This window comes from Aythya fuligula, chromosome 10 (genome assembly GCF_009819795.1).
Source record: "Aythya fuligula isolate bAytFul2 chromosome 10, bAytFul2.pri, whole genome shotgun sequence".
Classification (NCBI taxonomy): domain Eukaryota; kingdom Metazoa; phylum Chordata; class Aves; order Anseriformes; family Anatidae; genus Aythya; species Aythya fuligula.
The window spans coordinates 16094362-16116195 of NC_045568.1; the positions used below are offsets into that span (position 1 = coordinate 16094362).

Below are 21834 nucleotides of genomic sequence, written 5' to 3' on the forward strand. Positions count from 1 at the left end.
AACTGCTAACTCTAATCACCCACTTTCTGAGGCGCTCAGGACTTGTGGCATCCCACATCTTTGACCCCCCGGTCTCAAGAGGTTTTGGAAGACGTTGGATGGTGCTGGCTGAATCACTGCTGAGTCCCATCACTGCCCCTGTTGTCCATCCCTGCCTGCAAAGTCCCCAGTGGAGCTGGCATTAAGGCCCAGGCAGACAGAGACCAAAGGCTGGGTCAGGAGGCCACAGGCTGTGGGGTTTGGTGGCCATTCACAATTTATTGATTTTTATATCAATTTGGGGGACTACCAATTTACCTGTTTGCCACTGGGTCACTCCAGAAATTATTAGTGTACTAACTGCAAACAGAAAACCAAATCCAAAACACTTGAGTGACTGATGTGTGTGTTTGGGCAGAGAGTGCCAGCAAGGAGCCGGAGCCCAGCTAAATCCCATTACAGGGGAGAGTCCACTTTTCTGATGGATAAAACTGGAGAAAGCAAAGTGATTACTACCTTCAGTACCTTCTGTATTACTTTCTGCCCAGCCATGCTCATTTCTGAATGGTACCAACGCCCAACTAAAATGGCACTATGTAATTTGTGGCACTCTATAAAACAGTGAGCATTTTAAGCAGCCTGGCAGTGAGAGTAATTTTGTTCAGACGTGGAGATGGCCTATTTAGGTTAAATAAAGGAAATACTAAAAACAGGCCAGGATTCCAGCTAATGACCTTTTTCTCTCTTATATACTAATAACTGCATTTTAACCTCTCTGCTACTCGAGCTGCCCTGGCTTGCAATCAGAAATAAACCATTTCAGCTTAATTTACACAGGGCAGTGACATGGCAAATAGCAGGACAGGAGGTCTGGGTTCAGCTCTTTCTCTCTACCTGTGCCTAGCAGCTTAGGCAAGCTCAAAATCTAAGGAAAACCTTGAGTCAGGAAAATTTCAGAAACTCCAGTAGCTGTGGATCATGGACTTAGTTTCTTTATAACCCTCCGCTGCCCCTGTGCAAACCACTGCCCTGCCATTTGGAGAAGCCAGAATGGATGCCTTTAGAAGTGTTACGGTAAAGCTGGGAGCACGAAGCTCCTTCAGAAAGGACTGGCAGCATCTCCTACGTACTAACATCTTGAAAACCTGATGAAGCTCCTTAGATACCCCTGACACAGAAACAATTTCTCATCCAGAGCAGAGACCCCATCGTGCAGACACTCAGAGTGGGCTAGGCCCTGCTCTCAAGTTACCAGCACCTATGACCAGCTGCATAACCTGAAAACAACTGGCAGCACGTGAACAAAATTGTGGGTGTTCACATCTCCAAACGGAGCATGTGCTAGCTTTGGATAGCAATAGCACTCAGGCTTTGCAGCTTGGGATGCTAAGAAGGTGCTGCAGCATATTGCCTTGTAATAACATGAAGCGAAAGCTCAGCAGAAAGGCTGTGAACCAGATAAGATTGATTAAACAATTTCTAACCAACGGGGTTGCACATAAAAATTTTATTAAAACCTCAAGTGCTAAATTTATTTCCTGGGTCTGTCACCGCTATTTTTTTTTATTCAGTAGTGATAATTACTACATTAGAAATTAAATGAACCTCATATACTACATCTTTCAGACCTCCTAGGAGAGTTGTGAAAGTGATTTAGGGAAGTGAATTTGCTATTGTGCCTAATCAAGTTACAGTAATTGTCACCTATAATTTTAACTTGACTGCTATGTGTTTAATTGGGAACTTTACCTTTGGATTTTTGTAACTGAGCTTCTCTGTGTTTTTCTACTTTCCAGCCCCTCCCAAAATTCATTGACAGAAAACAAATCATTGCATACAGCTGCGCAGTTAATGGTATTGCCATTTGCTACCACACTGGCTCCTTCATTAACCTGATGAGTTCCAGCATCAGGTGATTTTCCTTGTGAGACTATCAATGAGTTGTCTCCCCTGATATTATATTCACAGCTGTGTAGATTTATTAAAGCTATTGGGGGGGGCTCCCTGCCCCCAGAAATTCCTGATGCTAGCGTTGTGGCACTTAGTGAGTCACAAGTTAAGGTAAGTCGTAGAAGTACTCTTTGCGTGTTGGGGTAAAGGCTAGTCCCTTGCAGAGGTACTAATGTGTACCAAAATCTCTGTGACTGTTTCTAGGGGTGCTGACAGCAGCATGAGACTAGGCTTGTATGTCTCTGTGTGGCCCTGGTTCTGCAGGTGCTTGGCTGGAGATACATTCAGGGACTCACTGCCCTCCTCTCCAAATTGTGCTTCTAAGATGCTGAGTCAGGTGCAGCCACCTTTATTTAAAAAAAAAAAAAAAAAAAAAAAGTTTACTAATGAATTTCTGATCCTGATTCCCCAAATAAGTCTGTGTATGTTTCCATAATGAATTCTGTGGAGCACCAAACAGCCCAGCAGGCCAGAGGCTTTACAAAATGTCTGCAGAGGACCTGTAGGCAAGTGGCAAAATTATAGGGGAACCAAAGGTACCCCAATGCCTCTCAGCAAGCCCCCACGTTAGAAGATGGCTCAGTGGTAGACGTGTGGAGGCTACTGAGGCCTCCCAACCACACAGAGCGACTTTAACCCACAGGTTCCCTTCTGGGGTCTCAGTTCTGGGCAGTTGCTCTGGAATAGGCTCTCTGGGTGGCCACAGGCCTGCATGTTCCCCATTCCCTTTTCTTGCTAAAGAGATGTGTCACATACACACTATATTTTTCTTTCAAGCTTTCCCAGGGCCCTGGTGACTTTGGGTACCCATAACAAACACACTGCAAACTGTGTTGAGGTGGTGTTGATGAGGTGCTACATCCTGGCCTACTCTGCCTGCACTGGAGTTCCCCTACCTGTTGCATATTTACATCCCTGGGTTTAGCAGGGCCAAAGTTTGGCCTGTCCCGCTGATACTCTATTATTTAAACACTTCTATAGCATGGCCAGACGTTGGGTGTGTTTATTCCAACCCGGCTGTCTACAGCAGTAACCCAGAAAGCAATTGGGGCGGACTTCGGCCTACAAGGAGTCAAAGTTTCTTCTGGATTTAGGGAAGGTGGCGATGGTTATGATTGTGGAAACTTTAAATGGAAACGTTAAATGGGTTCTTCTGATCTTTTAATCTTCAATACTCCTGGGTGTTTAGTTGCTATTAGACTGAAGAACGGGGCCGTTTCTGACCATATCTATACAAAATAAAGTAATACTTGTCCTACTGGAGTAGCATAGTGCATATAAAACCTGTTTAATTTAGATTGGGATTGAGCCCTTCATTTTTGGAGAGTTAAGTTACATCTCCTTACAGATCAGGAAGGATACATTATGTTAATGCAATTAAAGGAGATTATTTGAATTTATTTTATCACTGTAGTGTTCACAGAATTGATTTTGCTTGTGTGGCTTTGAGCTCACGTTCTGAAGCAATGTATGTAGAATAGCAGTAACCCAGTCCCTGAATAATTCATGGTGTTTGTTAGCCACTTTTTAAGTCTTTCTCCTTAACAGCAAAGATTAGCATTTTTGTTGCCTTTATTTTTATCAAAGACTTGGTGTTGGGGGAAGGGAGAGTGTCTTTTTTTTTTTTTTAAGTTCAGTTTAAACAGTTCCCCAGACTTTCAGTATACAACTTCACTACTTAAATTGGGATATTTTGGCCTAAGAAGCATTTAGGCTAGTTCTTAGGCCGGCTTTATTATACCGCTTCCTAGTAAATCATGAATAAATTGAAAGGCTATAGAGCTTTTTTCTAAATTCTCAAGGGTCTTTTTACTACCAAATTTGTTTTCATCCCATGTTATTTACTGACTATGTCTAATCAACTCTTCTGGTTCCAGTCTGCAAGTGTGGGAAGGTTTGGCAGGTAATGTGCAGCAGCACAGGGAGTTTGAAAGATCCTGGCCTTGAAATGAATATTGTGGGTTAGAAATTGGACTGCATTCATTACCTGCCGGAGTTCTCCTGAGCTTTGCCTTCAGGATAGGATGTTTCACTGGTGTAAAACAGCAAAACTCTGTTATGGCTCTGAAATGATGCTGAAGTGCACAGCTGCAGATCAGAAATACTTAGCCTCAAAGTCAACAGACTAGTGGTAGAAGCTGAAGGTCTGGCTCAGAGCAGAGTGAGATGGGAGTGTTAACCTTGGAAAATGCAGGGCTGGGGCTTTTTTTTTATGCTATCATCCCTGGGCAATGCAAAGCAGCAACATTCCCCCCCCCCCCCCCCAAAACAAACAAACAAACAAAACAAAACAAAAAAAAACAACAACAAACAGAAGAGTTGCATTAGAGATACGAAACAATACATAAAAGTTGTTCAAGTTATCAAACTAGTGCTGGTGTGGTGAGTAGAGACTAAGCATATTAGCCAGGCAAAGTTTCTAAAGGGAAACAATCTTTTATTAGAGCGACTAATTTATTGGACAACCATCCCTGCAGCAGTGTTGTGAAGATGGGCAAGCTACAGGTTGGAACTCACTGGTGTATGTGTGTGTGAGCTTCATTAAAAGTATGAAAAGAGACAGCATATAACATCAGATACAATTCATGGTATTTCTCTGAATGCAGTCTACAAGAAGCTTCCTGTTTTCTACTAGAATTCTAACACAACCCAGAACTTCACCTTGAAGTTCACATGTTGTTATGACCAACTACCTGTCAGCTCACCCTGCTGTGAAGTGGGCTGGTAGAAAAGTGTAGGTAAGACTGAGTGTGAACAACAGCAGCTATTGAGCACTGAAAATGCTGTAGGCAAAACTGGTGAGAGCCTCCAAAGGGTATATGTAGGCACAGTCACGATCCCTAAAAGCACAGTGTGACATTAATACAGGAACTGCTGAGTAGATGCATCTAGTGTCACCAAAAAGTAAGCGCAGTGAAGGGAAAAGATCCTTCTGGCTCTCTTCTGAGACACGGTAATGTATAGATATGTTCAGCAGTGTTACCTCCATGTCACCTAGCTGCTGGGATGACAGCAGGAGGCAGCCCACTGACACCAGTCTGGGATCCTGCCTAGGAGCTCCTGTCCAGGAGGATGCAGAACTGGTGACAAGGCTCTTCGACTGCCCAGGGATCCATACTAGCCCCTTGTGTCTGAGCAAACTAAAATCACTGGCATGCAGCAGCAGCCAAGTCCTGTTGGCAAGAGTTTCACTGAAGGGGAGGATGTTTGGGTTGTTGTGCTGACAGATTTAACAGAAATGTTGATGTATGCACGGAGCTCTATGGACTTATTTGGTGAAGGAGAGGCTGGAGTGAGATCACTGCTGTAAGAAACAAATTCTGTCTCTGCAAGGCATTCCTACTCTGTTATTTTATCTTTCAGACTGAAAGAAAAGGCTCTGAATCCTCCTCTGACATACCAGGTGAGGTCTGGCAGGGGACAGGGGTGTGACAAAGTTGATATATGGCCACAGCTGTTTGCATGTGGAGCACTGCAGCGTAGACTTCACAGCTTCCCTTTGCCCTCAGAATTGGCTTATCTCATTTTTGTCATTGCTACTTCTTTCCCCACTCTGTATTCCTTAACATTTAAGAAATAAAACACAGGTTCATTTGGGGGAACACAAACAGCTTTTGAAAGACTTAAATTCCAAACTTTGTAATGTGAGCTTTTCCAATCAAGCTAATTTTCCAAAATGATGGCACTGTGTTTGTGTGTGTGTGTTTTTTTTTTCTTTTTCATTCTCTTACTGATATTCAAGCCTCTTCTCCTGGAACTGCAGCTCATTCTGTGGGACACACTTGCCAAGAGCCAGTCCACAACTCGCATATTGATGTGCCGTTGAAATGACAGCTCCAGCTTTCACACACTGGTGCACTGTAGTCGCTGGGGAGTTTCCCTGTTCCTGTTCCACTATTAGGTTTCAAACCTCCCTGCTGAGTAGCTGTCCTCAAGTCACATCAGGTAAGCTTAGCTATGCATTGAATTCAGAGAGTGGAACTAATCCCACACTTCAGCTGTAGATAGAGGAGAACAATGAGACAGGGAGCTGAGCCTGACCTCTGTCTGGAAGGTAAGGCTTTTTTATATTAAAGGCAACAGATGCACTATGCTTACAAGCATGTTATATCTATTTCCAGGTCTATCTGTTTAGCCAAATGCCTGTATACTAGAGGCAAATTATAAGCATGTACAATAGATTGTGTAGTAAATATATTTACATTATGTCTATGTATGTGCGCATGTCTTAGTTCATTACTGTTGACTGGAAGGAAGCCTGTAATGCCAGGATCATTAGTCTGCATATCAACACTGTAGAAACTACAGAAGACAATATTACCATTAGCAGACAGAAGAAAACCTCAGCAAATGCATGATTTTGCTTTCCCAAGTGTTGGTATTTTTGTCAGTGAAAGAATTAAGCTGTGCCCCAGAGTTTGCTCTCCACCGCTCAGCGAAGTGACTGTCTTTTAGTGAAATTTCTCCCAGCACTCCCTTTGCCTCAAAGGGATGTTTCTTATTGACTATGGTAGAATTGGATTTAAAACTTTTCATGATAAAAAGATGAATCTTTATTTGGATCTGAACTTATACAATCCTTATTTATAAAGATCTGAATCTTTTATCTGCAGTGAACAGATATGCTAGCTGCTAAAAAATTGTACTTAATTGTCTTATCAGATCCCTGAAGAACACTTGCTATTTTCTTTGGCAAATAGAGGAAAACTAATTTCCCATAGCTTAAAGTATAAAGAGAATGGTGAATAAGAGATTGTCCTGAGATCTTGCCTGAGCAGCACATGCTAGAAATGAGAATGGTCTCTGGAAGTGGCATTAAAATTACTTTTCTTTTTAGTGATTATACTGCTAATATCAGTAAAAGAACAGAGCTCTGAGTGTTCTCCCTGCCTCTGACAAGCAAGCACCATGGATCGGAAAGAAATAATGAGCACCATAACTGATGCTCCTTGCCCTTCAATTCCACGCTGCTTGCATGGCTGACAAGCTTTGCCTTCTGGTGTGCATGGGGGCAGTAGGAGCGGTGCTCCAGCAGCAGGTGGAGGAATGCTATTAAAGCCAGACCTTGGGAGGGACTGGTGAGGCTGCTGAGGGCCTGAAGACTCTGCAAGGAGCTGATGGGCATGCAGAGCCCTGGCTGACCCCGCCACACCTGCCCCTGTTGGTAGGCTTGGTTTTGAAGGCACATTATTACTTTACAAGATGATACCTTTGCACCTTTTTGAGTTGAGGGATCCTTTGGGGTAAGTAGGTTGACCATTGAGATAAAGCCTCAAAAGAAGAGCTTCCCGTTCCCTCGCACACCAGGTCAACATCTTGGCTTGTGGGCTGTGCAGTCTCTTGGAGAACCTTACCGGTTCCTTTCTTTACTGAACTGATGGATTTTTGCAAGTGTCTTTCACAATGTGCTCTAAGTTAAATTGGTCACACTATCTCCAAGTAGCAATTCTAAATTGCTGACCTCATTTTTTTCTTACATTCCTCAAAGGAGGACAGAGTGAGAAAACTCTCATGGCTGCAATGTGAAAATGATGGGCTGAAGCCTGGATGATTGCTGCAAATGGAACAGGGGGCTGGTAATTCATATGTTGCAGCCCAGCATGGCCCCATCTGAGTCTGGTTAATAAGAATCTTGGCTTTCAACTCCAATGTGGCCTTGGGTAACTTCTTAGATTAATATTAAAGGAAAAAAAAAAAAAGATTAAATGTGAGTAGATGTTATGGCAGGATAATTCAGGTATCTGTATACGGACGTCAACTTCTATGTCAATGTATCTATTTATCAAAGAAGCCTAAGAAAGTTCCATACTCAAGATGTGGTGACAATGTCATTCTTAAATAGTCACCTTTGAAATTCTGGAAGCCCACCCCCAGTAGTGCAAAAGTGAATGCCCTGCTAGCTGCAAGTACCATGTAAACCATTTTATCTTAACTATTTTTGCTAGGAAAGCTCTTCTTTATTCTGCTAGGTAAAAGAGTAGGCATGTTGTCACAGCACAGCTAAATCCCACAGCTTATTACCATGAAATATATGAGCTTAGAGGATATGAAAGTGTTCCATCCAAGAGGATATGAAAGTGGTCTGCCCGGAGAGAGTTCAAGGCCTTTTGTATAAAGAACCCAGTTCCAGGCTTTGAAGCTGTGGTGTGTGTCAGGATTTCAAAAAAGGCAGTTCAAAAAAAAATAAAAAAGGCATTTTAAACTGATAATTATTTCCCATATACCATCAAGACAGACTGTAGAGGTGAAATAAAGACCCTAAAAAACCTCTGTTTAGAAGGCCTCCTTTGCTCCTTCAGAGATGCAGTGGCAGGGTGTGTGGGGACAGTCTAGATACAGCTGAAGTTTCCCTAGCCCAGGGTCCCATAACCACTGAAGTTTTTGGAGCCAGGTGAAAACTTTGGAAGATTTGAGCACCTCAGGTTCACACTGTTGCACTATGACTGCAGGTAGACAGTCTTACCTAGCAAAAAAAAAAAAAAAAAAAAAGAGCTACAGTGAGCAAAACCTACATGACTGTATTTTGGGAAGGGAGTGGTGAAACACTGGGGGAAACCCCATTGTTCACCTGACTATTCTAGATACCAGAATGATTCATCTTCCTTTCATATGTTCTAGCAGTATTTGTGAATAATTCTTAGGAACTGACCTGCTCTCTGATTTATTCTGTTGCGCAGATTTAAGAGGCAATAACATTTTGTTATTAATACATAACTGTTAAATACACTTTGCAGTCAATACCAGAACAGGCATGCTCCCTGAACCTCATCCTAGTGTCCCTCTAGTCAATAAACTATTGACTGCAATGAGAAAAGGATCTAAATCCACAAATGGAAAAATTGCTAGTGCCAAGGAACAGGTAAACTGAAGCTTTCACAGTCATATATTTAAAATTGAATCCACACAGTATAAGTTATGCAGTTGAATTTGGATGGGCCAAGTAAGATGATAGTAGATAATGAGACATCTGTATTACAGCATTTAGAAAACCTAATACCAGACAAACTGATTTCTTTATGAAAACTGATACGATGAGCTTATTTCTCTATTAAAAAAAAAAATCAAATACAGGGGGATTTATTTAAAAATAAATACTCTCCATTACCCTTTCAAGGATATTAGGGTTGTTCACTGTTGTTACCTTCCCCTATTGACTGGCTGAGTCTTTAACACCAAACAACCCCAGTAGTAGTGTGTGTGTGTGTTTTTTTTTTTTTTTGTTTTGGCAACAGGCCTTGAAGTTATGGGAGTAACTCCAGTATATTAAGCTACCAATATTCTTTAGGTTGAAAGTATGATGAGATGCATTCCTTCCAGTTGTGGCTCTGGGGGTTGGTTTTTTTGTTTTTTTTTTTTTCCATATTCAAGTTCTTTTAAAAACAAAAATTACCGGAGAGAGGGGAAAGAACTGGAAGGCGGAAAAAACAGGAAGCTTTGAGTGATGATTGCTGAAGAGCCCAGGGATATAGGATGGCTTTGAGTGATGCCATTTTACTGTACTTTCCCTTAAAACAAACAAGTGTGGTTGCAGCTCTGCCACCTCCCCCAGGTAGGAAGGAAAACTAATTTGTTCAACCTTCTGTGCTTGTTCCAGGCAGAAGAGGCAGTTTAATTTTTGCTCTCTGCTTTCCCTAGCCACTTGCAGTCTTAGGGGAGTGCCTGCATCTTTCCTACTGCTGAATTGTTTATATTTATATTGTCACACTAAAGAGCCATCTCTTAACTGTTGGAACTGGCCAGGCCCTCAGTGACAATTTTTTTTTTTTTTTTCGATACTCATATGGGTTTTTCCATACAAGCTTAGAGGGTTTTTGTAACAGGCACACATACAGGAGCGAAATTTGATGGAGGAGAGAAAGGGCCCCAAGAAGGCATCCCATCTCTGCCACTTCTTCCACCACTGCGGGGCCCTGCTCACCCCGACATGGCCAGAAGGGTTTGGTGATGAGACAAAACCTCTTGCTGAAATGTGGTCCCAGAGATGAGCCCAGAGAAGTGCCTGTTCCTGCTCTAGAAGGGGCACGTTGCCCTTACGCACCATTTGGTTTGTGCAGTGGCCACAAAGCCCTGCGGATGAGGGTCGTGTTCGCTGGCAAAAGGGGTTATCAGACAGCCCACTTGGCCCTACTTTTTTTTTTTTCTGTCCCCCATGCAGAGCAGATCTAGTGGGGTATGGATTTCTCACCTCTGCACAGGCACCCAAACCTTGCGAAACTTTGTGATGGCAGTGGATGTGTGGCTATTTTGTTCTGAAATGACTGCCCCTGCTTAAATCACTGTCATATCACCTAATCACCACCAGTCACACACATTTTCTGGGAGCTGCTGAAAACAGTAGGGCCTGTTACTCTGAGATTAAGGAGGGATTAGCTGTGCGATTTCACTCATCCTGAAGAGAAAGGTTAAACGCTTTTGGGAGGAGGAAGCGTATGTGTGTGCGCATGGATCTTCCAAAACAACAGATGGTTTCAATAAAGTTGCTCCTGCTGCTAGGAAGTGGCACTTCTTGACATTAGCAGAGCCATATCTCATCAGGGTTCTTGTTTCTACCAGCCTGTCTCAGCGAGGCCAAATCCACTGTACAGTATGGGGTAATCAGAAAAGACACTCCAGTATCTGCCCCATTAATTGCCCCCTGCCAGTCTTCGCTCTGTTCTGATGTAAGGCCCACTGTGCTCAGTGTGGTATGATCAATCGGCTTTGAAGGGCAACTTCCTCTAATGATCTGCAATTCCCCCTACTTAAACTGCAGCAAGAAGTGTCTTTTTAAAGATTCTGCAAGAAATGTGTTATTTCTTGGAACCGCTAAATAAAAAACTCTCTGCTTCAATCAATGTATCGATGTATTAAATTATTGTGCAACTAAATTAATGTGCCCCTCGGTGAAAGAACCGCAGAAAATGAGCGGTGTTTTATGCATTAAAGACAAATTGGTAAAAGATTGTTTTCCAAGGTTAGATTGTTCCTCAGTGAATATCAAGATTTTTCCAATTAAAATATGAGTTTTTTTTCAGTGTGGTGGTATCGGCTGCATTACTTCTCACAGATTGACGGTACAAATTAACACTTACAAATAGCTGAGCAATTGTCAACATTAGTAATTGACATATTTTGAGGACGGCACGTGATATTATTCATTTTTACTAGGATTGTATTTAAATTCTATAGTTGAACAATTATGATGACAGTTGGCTTTTTTTTTTTTTTTTTTTTTAATTGCAGACATTTATGAAAAAAGTGACTGTTCAAAATGATGCTGTGAAAACTAAAAAGTCCTGTCAGCTTTTGCAAATTCTGGTTTTCTTTGTTTGGACTGTGTTTTTTGTGTCGGGGAGGTTGGCCCTTCCTCGTGATGTCCTCCACCTTTCAGTGAAAAGCACCCTATGGGGAAGGCCAAGAAAAAAGCTGAGGATGCAGTGACATCTTTCTAAAGTTTTCAACTAACCGTGACATAAAATAAATGTAGGAATGAAAATCAATTCATATGGATTAGAAGTTGTGTTCTTTTAAGCTGCTTGAATCCATATTTTTCTTTAAATTTTGGTCCAGCTACTTCTATTGTCTTCATTTTGCCAGCAGGAGAAAAAATGAAAAATCTTTCCCAATATTGTAAAACAGTAACTGGATCCCCCAAAGCGCTCTCTGCATCACCTCTTGTGCAGCAGGAACACCGGGGATGGTTTGGGCAGGTCCCCGTCAGATGACCCAACTGAACAATTTGCTGAAGATGTGCTGTTTTCTTGGTACTTGTATTGATGGTAGATGAACCAAAACTTTCTAATTAATTTGTTCTGTAGATGTAATGAAGAAGGGAGAAGTTTTCAATAACTTCCTTGTTCAGTCAAGCTTTTTTTTTTTTTTTCTTTTTTTTTCTTGGTACCTTCTAAGTTCTCAAATATCTGAAAAAGTGTGTGTGTTTTGTTCATTTTCTCCTGAAACTTTTTTCTTCCCCTCTTTTCTTGCTTGGGCTCATGACAAAGACATTCTTTATTCTGAAGGCAAGAATCCCAGAACAAGCAGTGCCAGCTCTGGGTTCATAAAGAGGGCAATGTTTCTAATCACTTATAAAAACCAGACTTGGACTCTGTGTTCCTTCTTAGTCAATATGATTTAATTTTTTATTATTTTGTTTTTTAATTTAATCTTTGGAATATCAATTGGGAAGCAACATTTTCTCCACTACGAGCTTTCAGCTGTATGTTTTCAAGAGGTATCTGCAGGAATGATAAATGAGGTGTGAAACTGAAGTAGAAATAAAAGTCTAGCCCCTCAATGTCACTTTGTATTCTTGAAAAATCTTAAATGCTATCATCAGTTTTAATTGATTGCTGGACAGAAGAACTGAAACCAATGAAACAAAAACACCCTGCAAAAAATATTACAATAGCGATAAAGGAATTTATATCAATATGTCTTAAAGGGCTTTACAACTCCCCGTTGTCTCCTGGGGAGCCAAAATCTATTCAATCAAATGATTTGATCAACAGCGTGCAGTGAATTTGTGTCAGCACTAAGGCAAATCTCCAATTTTCAGACTTATAGTTCTACTGTCGAATCCCAGGCCTGCCTTGCTTCCCGGGCAAAACACAGAAGAAAGAAATAGCTGCAGCAGAAATAAAGGGAGCTGGAACTCAGCATCTTGTAACTTCTGAAAGAACTGGTTCTAACATTTGCGTGCAATGTAAACGCTGTTTATAAAATCTAGATTTCTGAGCAATTTGCATGGCAATCGGCTGCTTTTTGCACTTCAGAGAGACGGCAAATAAGATTCACACCTGGGTGAAAATGCTTGGCCCCTGCATTCCCATGGGTGTGCCACCTTGTGCTAAGTCTGAGTGTCAGGAAGTGGACGATGGTGTATTGTTACACTTGAGAAAGACTTCAGACTAAGAAAACGCTGATATCAATGCCTCTTAAAGAATATTTAAGCATGTTTATATGGCAATTTATTTCCTTCAGCAGAAACCTTACAAAGGTAAGCCATTTCAAGGAACACTTTTACGCCAAAGTACCCGTTTGATGCAGTACCTATATTAAAAAACATTCTCCCTTTCACTTCTGCATTTTGAACGCTAATCCAGGCCAGCCTAAGTGTCCACACCAAAGGAAATGAACTGCATCAGGCAATATCATTTGCTAAAAGGTAAGAGTGGTGGTGTTCGCCCTTCCCTTCGTTTTATATTTCTCGGGACAATTTCACAGGCCATGCCATTGCTGAATGGGGAAATTGGAAAACTGCAGAATCGATTCGCAGATGCGCGGCTCTATTTTCTTTTACACCTCCTTCATCAGAGCCTCTATCATTCCTGTGTTGTGCAGCGTTATTATCGACAGCACCTGGACACCACTGATAATTGCTAAACTAGGGAAAAGCTATTCCTTGCAAGTGAAAGCAAATCCAGGTACGAAGCAGTCAGATGACACTGAGAAGTACAACTCTTGCCTTTAAATTCATCTGCTTCAGAGCACTGGTAACATACCCATTGTATGTTGGTGCTGAGAGGTAAAGGGAAATGTATTTCAAACACTCTTATCTAAATTGTTTTTGGTGCGTTTGCATTTTTTTTTTCTTCAGTAAACAAGCTTCGCAGCTGAACAGCAAAGTTGTATTGAATCTATTTTGATTTAAAACATAAAAAATACGCTCTCCTTCTGAATTCTTCCAGCACATGGTAATTCTTTTGTTAACTGCATTTCATAAAGGAAAAAAACAAAAAACAAGTATTTCTTCCACAGCCAACTTCTGATAACGATTCAGTTATCAGAACTGAAACTGGTGGCTAGTCATGATAGAAAGCTGAAACCAGCTGGTGACTAGTGACCACCTTGCCACCGGGACAGAGAGAGGAACGTGCTTTGTGGCGTTAAAGGTTGTTGCCAACAAAATGGTCGCTTGACGGCTGGAGCCATCCAGCTGCTCTTTCCACGGGATTAGCACAGCTGATCTGCCTGGGTTTAGCACACTGGGGGCACAAATACAGGGAAAATAGACAATAATAAAAAAGGCTGCTGTCACGATGAGCTTGCAGGCTGATTACGTTCCTGATTAAAGCCCTAAAAAGCTCTGGGCCATGATACTGCCCTGCCGTGTGGCACCAGTAAGGCGCTAGGTCGGGTTTCTCTTTTCCTTGCCGCTTTTCCAGCGGTGCCCATGGCGGCCAACGACCCCGGCCTGCTGGGGGCCAGCTTTCCTCTCCCTTGGGGACTCAGGGAGCTGTTCCAAGAACGGCAGGAAGGACAGAAGCAGCACAAAGCAGCGTTTGTGAGGGATTTATGTACACGGAGGGGCCATTTCTGCGGGGCTCCCCTCACAGAGCCCCGACGCCCTCCCTCAGCACAGCGCCTAAGGGCCCCAAAATGGCGGCCCCGCCCCGCGCTTCCCGCCTCCCCGTTGCTAGGCGACGAGCCGAGCCCACACCCCCCCTCCCCTCCCCATCCCGAAAACTGCTCCTCCCGCGCATGCGTGCAGGGGCGGAACTACATCTCCCAGCGCGCCACGCGCCCCGAGGAGCGGAGAGCCTCCCTTCGGGTCCCCACGGACTACATTTCCCAGCGTGCCGCGGGGGCGCCGGCCAATCGGCGCGGCCCAGGTTGGGGGGTGCGGCGGCGCGGGGTTGGCTTCCGCGGCGGGCAGGGCGGCGGGGAGGAAGCGGCGCGGAGGAAGCGGCGCAGGTGACATTTCCTCGCGGGCCGCCCCCCTCCCGCTGCCGGAGCTGGGGCCCCGAGGATGGCAGCGCTAGGAGGTGGGGGCTGCGTGGGGAGGGGGCTGGGGGGGGGCACGGGGCGGGATGAGGGGCGGGGAGGGGCATGGGGGGGGGGTAAGGGGGGAGGTGGGGAGGGAAAGGGGGGGAAATGGGGTGAGGGGGGGAAAATGGGGGAAATGGGGGTGTGGGGGGGGATGGGGGGGTTGAGGGAGGGCAGGGGGGGAGGTGGGGGAGCGTAGAAGGTTGGGGGGAAGGGGGAGGTTCTGTAGACACACCCCCCCCCCCGAGGGGTTTGGGGGTTTGGGTTTGGGGGTTTGGGTTTTGAGGGTGTCATGGAAGTAAATGGACGTGGGGAGTTGTGGGGGGGTGGGGAGGGCTGAGGTAAGGTCCTGAGGGGTGATAAGATATTGGGAAGGGAGGTGGGGAGAGGGAGCAGCTGGGTTCCCCAGGGGGGAGCCTGGTGAGTGGAAGGGCTGGGGTTTGGGGGTGAGCGTCGGGGCCTGGGGGTGCTGTTGGTGCTGGAAGGTGGCTTGGCTGCATGTGCAGCAGGCAGGGCCGGAGGAGACATATTTTGGACCTTTTCAATGTTAGGAAGTAAACAAAACTCTTCTGCAATGGTAGCTGCATCACACTTTCAGTGTATGTCAAGGCTTGGCTAGGTAGGAAAGCTTGGCATCCAAGTATCAAAGTATTTTATTTCCTTGGAACTTCCTCACTAGCAACTAACATGTGTTTCTGAAAAAAAGTATGAGTACAAATTCTCCTCTTCCCTCACAATCAGTGAGTTTTGAATGCTGGAGCTGAGTTACTTTGATCATCCCCCTGTTGTAAATTTTACCCTGCCTTGCTATTTTATGTGAAAGAAAGGTTGGTTTTCCTTTTTTTTTTTTTTTTTTTTGAAGGCCTTTTCCTAACAGTTATTTGAAGAGACTCTGACAATATTTGGCCCCAAGCCTGCCGTGAAAAATGTGCCCCACAGCAGATCCCTACTGACCTAATTGTGACTGTGCTGAAAGCTGCGTCTGAGTTCAGAGCAGGAGAAGCTCTAACTGCTCTATGCCACCGTGTGTTAGAGCTTAAATCTCCCGTTCCTAGTCGCTGTTGCTCATTGCTTGTTTTTTGCGCTTTCTGTCGCCCGAAATTAAGGCATTCAGCGTTGCAGTCAGCAACATTACCTGACTTGCAGCTCTTACCACCTAATGTTTTTCTTTTGAGTTCTCCTTTGTTGCTGTTGCGTAAAAATCTTGTTGCTATTACGAAACAGATTTTTGTGCTTGAGATATTGCTCAATTTTCACTTTGGGATTTACTTCATTCAGCGTATCACATGTTCCATAGAAGCTTATGCTCCACTTTGTGTGTTTTCACAATTATATGCAAGTACCTTCACACCTGAGTAATTCTAAATGATAATTGCATTTTAGTCGTAAAGAAGGACATGTAGCCATACATTTATTTATGTGAATTTATCTAATAGCTTTGTTGCTCGACATATTTTCTGTTTCTTCATGAGTCTACTCCATTAGTCATCGTTTGTGGAAGTAGGGAGCCAGTTCCTTTTTCGGTGTAAAGTTAAACACATGCGTACAGACTTGTGAAATGGTGACTTAGCTTGTGGGCTTGGTTTGCCCTTCTACATTCTTTGTTCTTCCCATTCCACAACTCAGCAAGCATCGTGATACCTTCTCCCCAAGTGATACCTAATAAAACATTCACACACACTTTGTATTTTTCTTAAAACTAGTGGATAACATTTTACAGGTTAACCTACGTGGTAGACTGGGAGGGGAACAACCTTAGATGCCCTTATATCTTTATTTGCTCATGGGAATGTTAGATTCGCTGTTGATGGATGTCAGTACTGAGGAGGTACGGAACATTAATTTGTGCTAACTCTCATTTGTTCAGGCGTGCTTTCTCTCTTTTTTTCTTTAATCGGTTTCAATTTTGTTTTGTAGAACCAAGTAAGTTTTCACAAACACTGAATGGAATTCCTTCTTCAAACACAGTCAGCGGTGGAATGGACCCCTTCCATGCCTGCAGTATTCTTCAACAGCTTAAAACCATGTATGATGAAGGACAACTGACAGATATCGTGGTGGAAGTGGATCACGGGAAAACATTCTCCTGTCATAGGAATGTTCTTGCTGCAATCAGTCCTTATTTCAGGTACAAGAGTCCATTATTCTCGGGGTGACCAAAAGTGGAATCATAAGTTATTTTCATTAACTGACAATAAAAAATAACACAACTGTGTTAATATTCCATGTAACTATTGATGATATAGCACATCGAGTAAACAAATGTTTTTATTCTCTTAATGTCAAGGAATTATCAGTGTCCATTTATCAAAGGAGAGTTTTATTGGACAAAATTTCATACAAATTTAAAAACAAAGCCCTCAAGTATTAAAAGTATCTTTATATAATAACAGTATAGTTAAACTACTTGTTTCCCTTTAAAAATTGTATATTCCGTCATGCTGGAATATGCATATGAAATAATACTTTGAAAGTTGAATGCAAAGTCTTGGATATATCAAGAGCTTTGCCTGTAAAATGAATGAATTTTTAAATGGGATTAGTGAGATAATTAAGCAAGAAATACCAGCTTGCTGTATTTGTTTCAGTAAGTCCAAAACAGATTTAAAATTTAGGCTCCCGAGCAGAGCAGTGTAACATCAGTGATAAATGCGTTTGTGCGGATATAAGGGCAGGCGCGTTGGGATTAGCTGTGCAATATGATTTCTTAGACCTGTAGCTAGATGGTAATTACAAATAAACTGCTAAATATTTTTCTTTTGTAGATCTATGTTCACTAGCGGCCTTACAGAGAGTACCCAGAAAGAAGTTCGTATAGTTGGTGTTGAAGCAGAGTCAATGCATTTAGTATTGAACTATGCATATACCTCCAGAGTAATGCTGACAGAGGCCAACGTTCAAGCTTTGTTCACTGCAGCTAGTATCTTCCAGATCCCTTCCATACAAGACCAGTGTGCTAAATACATGATCAGTCATTTGGACCCACAAAACTCCATTGGGGTGTTTATCTTTGCTGATCACTATGGTCATCAGGAACTCAAAGACAGATCACAAGACTACATTCGTAAAAAGTTTCTGAGTGTCACCAAAGAGCAAGAGTTTCTTCAGTTGAGAAAAGACCAACTCATAAGTATACTCGACAGTGATGATTTAAATGTAGACAAAGAAGAACATGTTTATGACAGCATTATAAGGTGGTTTGAGCATGAACAAAATAAGAGAGAAGTGCACCTTCCAGAAATATTTGCCAAATGCATCCGTATGCCTCTGTTGGAAGAGACATTTTTAGAGAAAATCCCTCCCATGTTTGCACAGGCTATGGCCAAAAGCTGTGTACAAAAGGGACAACATAGTGCCAATGGCTATACACAACGGCTTGGAATGACTGCTTCTGAAATGATCATATGCTTTGATGCTGCCCACAAACACTCAGGAAAGAAGCAAACAGTGCCTTGTTTAGATTCGGTCACAGGGAGAGTGTTTAAACTATGCAAGCCACCAAATGACTTGAGGGAGGTTGGAATTCTTGTATCTCCTGATAACGATATTTATATTGCGGGTGGTTACAGACCAAGCAGCAGCGAGGTCTCCATTGACCACAGAGCAGAGAGTGATTTCTGGATGTATGATCACTCTGGCAATAGGTGGATCCCGAAAGCTCCTTTGTTGCGAGCCAGAATAGGCTGCAAATTGGTTCATTGCTGTGGTAAACTGTATGCAATAGGTGGTCGTGTTTATGAAGGAGACGGGCGAAACTCTCTCAAGTCTGTGGAGTGTTATGACAGCCGGGAGAACTGTTGGACAGCTGTCTGTCCAATGCCGGTAGCAATGGAGTTTCATAGTGCTGTGGAATATAAGGATAACATCTATGTTTTACAGGGTAAGGTGCCTTGACTGACTGTGCGGTGTTTGATTGGAAGTGGGGGTGGTTTAAGCCAGCTGTCTCTTCTTAGAAGCACCGTAGAAAACCCAAATCTTTCTGAAAATCTAAAGAGAGCCCTGGGACAACGGAGCGGGAGAAAAGCCAGGGAGGGCAGTGAGGGTGCTGCTTCAGTTCTCACGTCTTGGGAATGTGTCATCAAGTTGTTGTACTGAGTTCTTGCACAAATGGCAGTTTTGGTGGTGTTCTAAGTCAACAACTTAGCACTAAATCTTACAATGAAAATGCTGTATTCTTTATCTGAGTGAAATGCACTAATGTTGAAGAACAGCTGTTGTCATGAAAAAGCAATTAGCATTTTACTTAGCTGAACCTGTGAAAACTCCTGGTGTCTTGTCTTTTTTTGGTGACTTGTAAAAATTGATTAGCCACGGTAGGTCTTCCTTCTCTACCTAGCTGACTTCAAAAAGCAGAGTTGGGCAACTAAGGAAGACGATTTCTCTTTTTCTAATTAGCTCACACTGTCTTTCCATCCTATCTTCCAATAAATAATCAGACTTACTGGTTTATTGCATCTTGATTCTTAAATTAATGACTTAGCACAGCTCTAGCACCAGCAGTGATAGTTCCATATTTAAGATTTATATCAGAATAACCTGTAAAAATTAAAGTAAGTATGTTGACAATGACTTATTACCAAGATGTACATGCACATGAAAGCGGTGTGATAAAAAAGATGCTTGTGGTTATTTTAGACTGGGAATTATATATTCTAGGACTCTAAAAAGGATTGTTATGGGAATGGATAAAATAAAAAAGGGAAGAACAAATGATATGATTTGTGGAGATTGTATACAACATGTTTCTGTGTGCCCAAGTTCCATAGGAGTCCTTGCTTAAGAGTGCCAAGACTGGCTGTGGTAAGAGTCCCAAGAAGCAGAAAGAAAGATTGGGACAGGGAGTATCTTAGTTTTGTTTTAGGCTCATTTCTGTGCAAACACTTGCAGAATTTGGGGTCTTGGATCTCTACCAACCCCCCTCCTATTGGGTCCATCTCCATGCAAAGCTGGACCACAGGAAAGAAACATGAGGAGGAATACTGTAAACTCCTTGTTATTTATCAGAAGTCAACCTGACTTCTTGTTGAGTCCCTGCCATTCAGGAAGGTCGGAGGGCTTCCACAAGACCTGCAGGTGTTCTTTCATATTACATCTGACTCTGGTTGTGGCTCTAAATTAAATTGCGTTAAAATAAGTTTTCTCAATCTTTCTTTCCTGTTGGATTAACTGTCTGCTTTAGATAGTTTAAAGAGGAGCACTGAGGAGTCTTTAACAGAATATTTGTTCATTCTTCAAGTGTTTTTTAGAACTGCTAAAAAGTGGATAACATTTATAGAGGTATTACAACTTACAGAATAAGAATGCATTTTGTTTTTCACAGCTCATAGCTGCGCTATTCTGTGTTTCAGTGGTTTTAATGACAGCCCAATGAAGTAGCTTATTTAAGTAAACATTGAGTTAAACAGCGAATTAAATAATTTGCCACAGAAAATAATCAAATTCTCCATTTGAGTGTGGAAGATAAAAACCTTGATTGGGTTGCACTCGAGTAGTGTATAAAAAAGTTAATTTTCAGTAATTCTCACAGAGAAAGCTCACAAGAATTGATGGGAGTTGTAAAATACAAACGAGTGCAAGCATCAGTCATAGGAGATTATACTGGGAACCAAAATGAATAATCAAAAAATGCATTAAGACTTAATTTCTTAAGTTATATTCCACCCTTTAACTCTCTTATAATTTTTGTATTTTTTGTCAAAATTGAGGTGCTTGCTTATACTGCAGCATAGTTTAAATTCTTAAAAATATCAATGTGAAATTTATATAAAAGTTGAATTAGGGTAATATTTGGCAAACGTTAACTCTTTCTTCCCCCTGGGATTCATAAAAGCCTGGGATTCATAAAAGACAAGGTGGGCTCTATCAATGTTCTTTTTATCAAGTTTGCATCTGCACTTTGATGTCTACAGTCTGCATGCACTACTCTGTGCACCCAACTGAAGAGGTGCCTTATCTGATCACGAAAGTAGTGATGAATCAGTAGCTTCAAGCGAGTCTTCACCTGGCATCCTTGTAAACAAATCAACCTTTTAATTTCAAATCAACCTTTTGTTTAAAATCCCTTTAAACAAATCAACCTCAAGTGTGTAACCAGGGATGTGATACAAATGGCTTCAGAGTCTGAGTAGTAGAAGACATACTATTTGCTCAGATTTGACAACTTTCAAGCACAGAATTCCAAGATTTTCTACAGTCTGTAGATGCTGCTTATTTTGTGAAGATACTAAAGAACAAAACAAATACATCGGATGTTTGAAGACTGGAATCTTGAAAGGTTTTGAGTCAAACTTTTAAGCGTGGTGTAGAGGTAGTAAAGGAGAGCTGGGAAACATGTAAAACAGTATTCGTGGTGTGCTTCAAACTCCTCTCAGCTGGGTTAGAAACTCTAAGTAGCTTTTACTTATTTTTTGCACTTTGAAGAAAGCAGATGGTGATAGATTTTTGTCATGAGATCAGGGCTTTTAAAAATTGGTAGGCTGTTTCTGTGTGTGGAAGACCATAACTGAAAGCTTAGTAGCGGTGGAATTGCTGTTACGGAAATGAAGCATCAGTTTTATGTTTTATTTTTCCTCTCTCTTTGCAGGAGAATTTTTTCTCTGCTATGATCCTCAGAAGGATTACTGGGGGTTTTTGACCCCAATGACTGTGCCTAGAATCCAAGGCTTGGCAACTGTGTACAATGACTCCATCTACTACATAGCTGGAACCTGTGGAAACCATCAACGTATGTTTACCGTAGAGGCCTATGACATTGAACAGAATAAGTGGACTCGAAAAAAAGACTTCCCGTGTGATCAATCCATTAATCCATACATAAAACTCGTACTCCTCAAAAACAAACTCCACCTGTTTGTCAGAGCTACTCAAGTCACTGTTGAAGAACACGTTTTCAGAACCAGCAGGAAGAATTCGCTCTATCAGTACGATGAGGTTACCGACCAATGGCAAAAAGTATACGAGACTCCAGATAGGCTCTGGGATTTAGGCCGGCATTTTGAATGTGTTGTTGCTAAATTGTATCCGCAGTGTCTTCAGAAAGTTATTTAAATTTTTTTTTTTCAGTAACAGGCCTTAGTGCTTTCAGTGGTAATCTGATGCTAGAGAAAACATGTCTTAAAAGAAAACAAAGAAATTCAGTATTTATTGTAAGCTGAAACAGAT

At 42.2% G+C, this 21834-nt stretch overlaps 1 protein-coding gene across 1 annotated transcript; it reads left to right on the top strand.

Annotated features, from left to right (window-relative positions):
- Positions 1-14583: 14583 nt before the first annotated feature.
- On the top strand, positions 14584-21834 carry KBTBD8 (kelch repeat and BTB domain containing 8). Its single transcript, XM_032194319.1, has 4 exons — positions 14584-14672; positions 16591-16801; positions 17439-18553; positions 21257-21834. Exons 1-4 carry the CDS (start codon positions 14657-14659, stop codon positions 21718-21720), a joined length of 1806 nt encoding a protein of 601 aa, XP_032050210.1. The 5' UTR covers positions 14584-14656; the 3' UTR covers positions 21721-21834.

Coding starts and splice junctions, on each gene's coding strand:
- KBTBD8 (XM_032194319.1), top strand. Junction 16,802..17,438: donor GCAATCAGTCCTTATTTCAG/GTACAAGAGTCC, acceptor TTTCTTTTGTAG/ATCTATGTTCACTAGCGGCC. Junction 18,554..21,256: donor TAACATCTATGTTTTACAGG/GTAAGGTGCCTT, acceptor CTCTCTTTGCAG/GAGAATTTTTTCTCTGCTAT.